Raw genomic sequence first — 8,872 nt, forward strand, 5'->3', positions numbered from 1 at the left:
TAAAGATCTGCCTGCCTCTATGGGAATTTAACATAGGGGTGTCCAAACGTATGCACCCTGTATTTTAAGGAAGAACATTTATTTATGTACGATTCATTATTCATTCACAAAGAAAATTTGTGTCCTTAAAGGTTGGATTTTTCCTATTTTTTTAAATTAAGGCATTAAGTTCAATTTCCAAAAGATGATTTTTTATTCCTCTTTTTAGTCAACTTTAGCATGGGTGTCTAAACTTATGCATAGCACTGTATGTATTTGTACATGAAAGTTTTCTGAGGCCTTATAGCCTAAATAAAGCGGTCACTCGACTCATTAGAGGCAAGCTACAGGGGCTTGACTATGAAACTGAAACACTGGCCAATACAGTGTTGGAGGTTTCATGCCTGTATATGTGCAGCCTGGTGGCCAATCTTCACTGATTTTTCTTTCCATCAGTAAGAGCAGAGTGTGAAGTTTCAATTGGCAAAGCAGTAGCACAGCTGTACATAAAATATTGCAAAATATGCAGATACTAACCAGATTGTATCCAAAAATCATAAAAGCACAGCTGCCCAACTCACTGCAGAATTAAAGCAACACAAAGGAAAAAATTTTACCTTAAAATAATGTTTCCAAAATCGTATCAGTGGTTCATCAAGTTGTAACAGGGTGAAAGGCACTTCTGGATTCGCTTTGCAGCCCTATATCTGCTATAACTATGCAAGTTTGCCAAACCGGGTCGCGTTTCTGTAGTTCGAATGAGACATAGGAAAACTACAAATTTGACTTGCTTTACGTCAAGCATTACAATAGTCATTATTTAGTTTCTGACATTATTTAGTTTCTGACAATTGACATTGTTTCTGATGTCGCAATACATCATACTTTCATGAAATCATGCAACATACTCTACCTTGTCTGTAGACATCGTTCATTTCAAAGCCGGTGCTAGATAAACAGCGAGCGTGCGTGCGACAGTAGGCTGCGGTAGGCCAAATTATTTACGACAGCGGTAATGGACAATTCCGCTTCCAACCTGTAGGGCGACCGAGGAAGAAAACTTTATTTTTAACTTCAAATGAAGAAAAAATCATGTTTAACTTCAAAACTTCCTTAGTGTTGCTTTAAATGCACAGCTTGACTCTCCTGTTTCGAATAAATCTGTTTGTCTGGAGCTTCAGAGTCAATATTCATGGTTTGGCTGCTATAGCCAATCCTTTGGTCACTCTTGCCAATTCCAAATGTTGGTTTCATTGGTGCCAACAATATAAATCTTAGGCTGTGGACAGTGTGAAACATGTATTGTTCTCTGATGAGTTCACCTTCACTGTCTTTCCCAAATATATGGGAGTTACAGTTTGGAGAAGCCCCAAAGTGGCTTAACACCAGGAGTGAAGCACAGCGGTGGATCAGTGATGCTTTTGGCTGCAATATCATGGCATTCCCTACCGTGCTTGATGGGTGCATCACTGCCAAGGACTACCAAACATTCAAACCATTCTGGAGGATCGTGTACACCTAATGGTTCAAATATTTTACCCTGAAGAGGGTCCGTGTATCAGCATGATAATGGAGCAATACACACCGCAAGACTTGCGACAGAATGGTTTGACGAACATGAAAGTTAAGTTGATCCCCCATGGCCTGCGCAGTCACGAGATCTGAATATTATTGAACCACTTTGGGGTGTTTTGGAGGAGCGAGTCAGAAAACGTTTTCCTCCTCTAGCATCACATAGTGACCTGGACACTGTTCTGGAAGAGGCATGGCTCTTAATCTCTCTGGCCACTGTGAAGGACTTGTGTCTGGCATTCCCAAGACGGGATGATGCTGTACTGGCCGCATAAGAAGGTCCTACTACACCGTACTAATAGGCTACTTTATTGTAGTCTAAAACCAGATGTTTCAGTTTTATTGTCCAACCCCTGTAGATTGGTTAAATAAAATAAAATATGTTTCCCATAAGTATATTTGTTTATCATTATAACTTCAGGTTGAGCTTTACTTATGCAATAGACAATTTGTTTTAAAAGTGAGAATATGGAATGAGATTATTTAGCCTACTTGTGTGTCTAAATAATTGTACATATTGTGTTGCAATTTTAAAGAATAATTAATTTTATATGAAATAATATTTACCAAACATATATAATAGTCTTTTCACAACAAAAAATGCGAATTGTGATTCTTAAAAAAAGTAATGTCACACAACGCTAATGGAAAGTGACTACAGTTCCCAAGAACCATCGCGGTCGAAATGAAAGTGGGCGGGGCATATCTGACACTGCGCGCGGTCTTTGAAAGAAAATGGCGGAACTTCAGAAAGAAGTATTTGAGCCGTGAGTGTTTTATTATTTACAACACGGGGAATAGATGTATTAAATGTTTCCCCTCACATGTGATAGTCATTTCTGCATGAAGAATTCACTTGAGTAAAGCGTAGCATTTAAAACAGCGTTTAACGCGATTGATGTTGTTGACAGCTAAACTGGCCATAAATGATGCTTGATTAGTTAGTGGATAAATACTGATAACTATTATTTAAAATACTTTACAATGTATTGAATGCAACAAACAAGGTTGTGTAGTTTGTTCGGTGTGCTGTAATCTATATGACCATTTAATCTCTCACAGATGTGATGCCAGCAACTTCGACACCAGGGTAAATCTGTTTTCTGTTCTTGTTTTAATGTAACGTTAAAATGTTTGCGATTAGTAACTAAAAAAATAATAATTTTATTTAGCAAATCTGCATATTAGAATGATTTCTGAAGGATCATGTGACACTGAAGTAATGATGACATCACAGGAATAAATTACATTTTAAATTGTAATAATATTTCACAATATTACTGTTTCTGCTGTATTTTTGATCACACATAAATGCAGCCTTGAAGACTTCTTTCAAAACATCTTACAGACCCCAAAAGTTGTCATCATGCATTAATACAGAATCCAAAGTCTATAGTCAAAATGTCACAATAAATATGTGAATACATAGCCAACCTATGTCTTATGTAAGTAATACTGTGTTGTGCTTCATCTCAACTAGGTCTCAGAAGTGTCTCATGGAGTCAAACGTCCTCATGACGGTAACCACATCTCGGGTCCTCCTCAGAAGTCTCCTTGCACATCACCTGCTCCTTCAGTGATGCAGCGTTCAGAAGAGGAACGGCCAGAGGACTCGAAGATTGAGGACGGCATGAGGGAAACTGCTCCTGAACTGAGCCCTCGCTCGCGGAGGAAATCCTTGAGGAGATCCTCCAGAGGCAGACGCTCTCTGCCGGCATTCCTCGGCTCCTCGCAGCGTGAGTGCTGAGCCCAAGAGCCTTTCACTGGACGTCATTTAGGATTGTGTTGACTTTCTCTTCTCGTTGTGTCTTTTAGCCCTGTGTGAAACCATCAGTCTGTCTTTACCTGATAATGAGAGGCTGGAGATGCTAATTAAAGCTGCTATGCAGGTCTGTAAAATTAATATTTGTTAAGGAAAATAAATGAAGCGTTGCCATTGTGACAGTGAATATACTTTATTGGCTTTTTCCATAAACCTTTTGTACACAGAGGACAGTGAAGAGGGTCAAAAACAGTCTGTACACTGTTCCTGGTGTTGATACAGAGACACTTCAGACTCAAGGTAAGTCAGGGCCTGTCATTCATGTATATATAAGTGTTCAATTTCCTAAATTTCTCTTAAATATTTTTGTTTTTAAACAAAAAGTGTTGGAAATTATACAGTTATACACACTGCCATTCAAAAGTTTGGGTTTGGAAATATGTTTTTCAAATAATTTTTCTCTTATGCTCACAAGACTGCATTTATTTGATCTAAAATAGAGTAAAGGTTTTACAAAAATGATCATCATTTAAATAACTGTTTTCTATGTTAATATTCATTTATTTAAAATGTCATTTATTCCTGTTATCAAAGCTGAATTTTCAGCATCATCACTCCATCATAGAAATCATTCTGAAATGATGATATGATGCTCAAGAAACATTTCTGATTATTATCAATGTTGAAAACAGTTGTGCTGCTTCATATTTCTCTGGAAACCGTGATGCAGTTTTTTTTTTAATGTTTTTCTTTGATTAATAGTTCAGAAGAACAGCATTTATTTGAAATAGAAACCTTTTGTAACATTGTACAACATGTCTTTTCTGTGACTTTTGATCAATTTAAAGCATCCTTGCTAAATAAAAGTAATAATTTCTTTAAAAAAAATTGTTACTGATATTTCCAAAAAGTAATTTTTTTTGCAATTGTAACACAACCTCATCTATTAGAATTAGCCAGCTAGATAACATTGTCTTGATAATGCAAAAACAGAATTGAATACATGCTAATTGCATTTTATGTCAAAAAGACATATTTCATGATGTTTATATGAACGTTGTTCAATTCCAGTTGAGTCTTTGCATGAAGAGTGGGACGGTCTGGCTAAAGACATTAGCAGAGAAACTCAGAATTCACTCCCAACTACTGAGAGGTAAAAGTCAGTTTTTCAGTTAAAAGGAATTATTAATCGGTAGTCCTTCGATCCTGAATCACACTCTAGTTTATTAAATGTCTCTCTCTCTCTCTGTATATGCAGTGACCCCGTTGTTAACATGACCACTGCGCGCATTCAGGAGGACATTAACAGGTAATTCTCCATCTGCTCTCATCAGTCCAAGACGCTACAGTGGGAATCGAATTGATTTCATGACTATAGCTGTTAATGGTCATCATGTGCTTATGAAGGTTACAGGCTGAAAGTATGTCATGGGAGTCGCTATTGAACAAACACCGGACCAAAGCTGACGAACTGGACAGGTGAGCACAGCTACACACATGCACAGCACATGTATGGATACAGAAATGTCGGTTAGCTGTGTATCTCTGTCCTGTTGTAGATGTGTGGAGCGGGGGGAGGAAAAGGGTGTGCCACTGGACCCATCATGCTTTGCCAAGTCTTCACAGAGTCAACTCGTTCTGAACAAACCCGACTACAAGGCAGTACTCATGGGACAGCAAAAACTACTCCGAAACATGGAGCTAGTGGTGAGGCCAGGACGTTTAAGACTCACTCGAATGCAAAAGTATTCATTTATTGCAAATGCAATAAATACAAAAGTATACATTTATTTTTAATTAAATGTTAAGCTTTCTTTACAATTTGTTTGTTGGAACTCTGTACTAAAGGTGCCCAAACTTTGAATACAAAGGGCCAAAAATAAAGTTGAGAGCTGTGGGACGCAAGTAGCTGTTGCATTATATCCAACCTAATTAGATATTACATTTTTTATATCACACTTTTATATTATATAACCTTTATATTTTCTAAATATGACCCTGTGCCACAAAACCAGTCACAAGGGTAGATTTTTTGAAATTGAGATTTATACATCGTCTGAAAGCTGAATAAATAAGCTTTCCATTGATTGTATTGTTTGTTAGGACAATATATGGCTATTATGAGATACAACTATTTGAAAATCTGGAATCTGAGGGTGCAAAAAAAAAAAATCAAAACATTGAGAAAATCGCCTTTAAAATTGTTAATTTACGTTCGCGATTTTGCTGCATCCACTCACATACATTTTAATACATATACATATTTACGCTAGGAAATTTACAAAATATCTTAATGGAACATGATCTTTACTTAATATCCTAATGATTTTTGGCATAAAAGAAAAATCGATAATTTTGACCCATACAATGCATTGTTGGCTATCGTCACAAATATACCCGTGCGACTTGTGTCTGGTTTTGTGGTCCAGGGTCACATATTTGAATACTCAAGTAAGACAATTTAAAAATGGGATAAACGAAGATATGCTTAAATAGGATTATTTTTATCATTATTTTTATCGGCAAAATCATGTCGCAACTTTGGCCACCTCTGCTATTTACGATATAGTTCTAATATATACTATATTTAACAAATATCCTAAACAAAAATAATATAACTTTTTTGCGCCATATTTTAATGTTGTCGACAATGTAGACACAACATGGTTCTCAGCTAATTTATCGCTTGTTTTTTGCTGTGTTTTGATCCGGAGATTCTGTACTTTTTCAGAAGATGTCATAGCGCCCTCTACCGTATAACAGTGAAAGTGCGGAAAGCCGGAAAATTCCGTCAAATCCCTAAATGAAAAAAATCTGGCTAATAAGAGTCATGTTAGACTACACTGATAATGCTGTGTTTTTGTAGAGTTCTCAGATATAAAGCAAAAATTTGTAATGTAAAGTTTAAAAAAGGAGTACAATAAGAGAATTGGTTACTTTTTTTTTTTTTTTTTTGAGAGCTGCTGTCATGTGCAGTTGTGTTTGTTCACAGATGGACTCTCACTGTTGTATAATGAGGGAGCTGCTGTCTTTCCATGAGGAATCTCAGCTGCTGCTAAAGGAGACCAGCGCCAGATTAGGTGAGAATATGGCTTTCAGTCTGTGGAATAGCTCAATAATTGACAGACAGACACTATCCTTCAAAAGTTTCTGGGCAGTAAGACTTTTTTTAAAGAATTTAATAATCTGTTTTCAACATAATAATCAGAAATGTTTCTTGAGCATCAAATCATATTAGAATGATTTCTGAAGGATCATGTGGCACTGAAGACTGGAGTAATGATGCTGAAAATTCAGCTTTACATCACAGGAATAAATTACATTTTAAAATATATATAAATAGAAAACAGTTATTTTAAATTGTAATATTATTTAACAATATTACTGAGTTTACTGTATTATTGATCAAATAAGTGCAGCCTTGAGACTTCTTTCAAAAACATTTAAACATTGTACCTACCCCAAACTTTTGAACTGTGGTGTACTTTTTGTTGATCACAACATAAAAATCAAGTACGAAAAAGCAGCAACATCTAATGAAGTGTTTGAAAAGCTGCATGATTCTGGATAAATTAAAAATTAAAAAAATGTTGTAATTAAAGATCATGATTCTCCCAGAATTCTGAACAGACAACTAAACAAAATAACATGTCATTTACGAGAGGTTCTGACAAAATGTTAATTGCTGCAGTCAACTAAATTTAATTTATTTATTTAAAAATATGTTTTAATGATACAAAGACTCGCTCATAAATACTTCACTTGTTTCATTACTGGATGAATCGGCATTTTAAAACAGATCTCTGAATGATTCAATGACGAGTAAATTGTCGCCACCTACTGGTGTAACGATGTAATCGATACAGTCTTTATTTGAAGTGTCAAGTTTTTCAAAAGGTGATTTGCTCTATTTAGGTCGCTCCTGTAGACATCAAGTGTTTATATCTGAACTATAAACTTTTATCCCAGTACATCTGTGATAGAAATAATGATACTTTGTGGCTGAAAAGACTGTTTGTGAAGCCGCTTGGGTATTTGAATCGAAATCTTTTACGTATTAATCGTGCAGCTCTACTACTTACAAAGTAAAATCGCATGAAATGCAATTCAACGCAAGCTGCCTTGATAGTGCCATGTGATTTTACTGTAATTCAGAAGTGTGTGAAATGAGTTATTTAACACTGGGCTCTCCCCCCCACACAGCTTCCAGGGCAGGATTTCAGAATCTCCCTTCATCCCCAGTCAGACAGCTGATAAAAGGATCCGTATCCAGTGTTTCCTCCTAGTTTACAGTGCCGTGATGACTCCCATAGGATGCTGTGCTTCCACAGAATCTGATATGACCATTGTGGTAATGCATTAACAACTTTTTAATGTAACATTCTACATTTTTCCTTTAACCTATAACATTTCTTTGTTACCCAGTAATTTGGACAAAAAAAAAGATGCATTTTGAATATTGGATTGTCTTTAATGTCTGTGGCTGTTTAGTTTAATGTCCTCAAGTGTGTGTGTGAGAGAGAAAGGTTCAGAATGTGTAGATGAAGATGGACACTAGATGGCAGACTAGTTATTCAAAGCTCTACTTTTACCCGTGTGCTTTCAAGACTGTTGTGTTGTTTTGTACAATTGTAAAGATATCTGAATACAATTAAATGCCTTGTCATTTACTTCAAACTTTTTCTGCCTTCTTTCACAGTTCTGTCATGTAAATCTTTTGACTCAGTTTGAGCCCCAAACGCTTTTAAACGGTCTTTAAAATATCATGCATGTCTAATGGACTATGGATGATATTCATTCATCCATCCCTGGATTTTTTTCTTCTTCTGCCTGAATGACGAAATTGAATGAACTGTTTGAGCTGGTGTCTTGTTTCCAAGACAAACATTGCAAGCAAGTATTTAGATGCTTTAAGTCATCGTTTATTAGCCTAAAGAAAAGGCACTGGCCTCTGGGCTTTAGTCATGAGCTCTTTGAGGGCCTTTTAGACCTCTATTATGTTTGTTCTTGTGACCCCTTCCCCCACACTTCCATCCCTTGTTCTCTATTCAACATAGCACAGGGTTGCTGAGCAAGAAGCAGGCTTAGATGATTTCTCCACTTCACATCCTCTCTGTTTATATCACATTTCCATGCCCACAAGACTAAACACGACCTGCCCTGAACTTCCGTGCCATAATAACAGTATTTTTGCTCGAACAAAGCCACCTTCACTCTCAATACTACGTCCACTGTGATCAAAGAAATCAAAGACAGACGTTTCAACGATCCCGAAAGAAAAGCTTTAACTGTTTCGACCTCAGCTGCTGGAAAACGAGGTCATTTTTCTCTGGCGCACATGTAGGCTGATTTGACTTGGCTTGTATTTAGTTTTCTCTGTTAATGTAGGGATGGAGGTGGTTTAGCAGGAGAGTGGGGTTAAGCGTCAGAAGCACTGGGGGTGGCACAGCAAGAGGGATCGATTCTTATTTAGATGAAAATGAGGCTCAGCGCTTGTGGGCCGAGGGTGCATCTGCCTCAAACAGCTTTAAGAAGAATACCTATTCACAGTCAAGAGGG

The 8,872-nt window shown here is 36.7% G+C and overlaps 1 protein-coding gene across 1 annotated transcript; it reads left to right on the forward strand.

Annotated features, from left to right (window-relative positions):
* The first annotated feature begins 2,224 nt into the window (after positions 1–2,224).
* dsn1 (DSN1 component of MIS12 kinetochore complex) lies at positions 2,225–7,993 on the forward strand. The gene is made up of 11 exons (XM_081360155.1): positions 2,225–2,318; positions 2,614–2,641; positions 3,032–3,287; positions 3,367–3,440; positions 3,541–3,613; positions 4,385–4,466; positions 4,572–4,622; positions 4,721–4,792; positions 4,873–5,020; positions 6,306–6,393; positions 7,517–7,993. Exons 1-11 carry the CDS (start codon positions 2,287–2,289, stop codon positions 7,597–7,599), a joined length of 987 nt encoding a protein of 328 aa, XP_081216281.1. The 5' UTR covers positions 2,225–2,286; the 3' UTR covers positions 7,600–7,993.
* Positions 7,994–8,872: the final 879 nt, after the last annotated feature.

The sequence above is a fragment of the Scardinius erythrophthalmus genome (genome assembly GCF_964197995.2).
Source record: "Scardinius erythrophthalmus genome assembly, chromosome: 1".
In the NCBI taxonomy this organism is placed as follows: domain Eukaryota; kingdom Metazoa; phylum Chordata; class Actinopteri; order Cypriniformes; family Leuciscidae; genus Scardinius; species Scardinius erythrophthalmus.

Bases quoted from the DNA above. Each gene is read 5' to 3' on its own strand.
- dsn1 (XM_081360155.1), top strand. From the start codon at position 2,287: ATGGCGGAACTTCAGAAAGAAGTATTTGAGCC. The intron at 3,288-3,366 runs GTGAGTGCTGAG...TGTGTCTTTTAG, and splicing joins ATTCCTCGGCTCCTCGCAGC to CCCTGTGTGAAACCATCAGT. The intron at 3,441-3,540 runs GTCTGTAAAATT...TTTTGTACACAG, and splicing joins TAATTAAAGCTGCTATGCAG to AGGACAGTGAAGAGGGTCAA.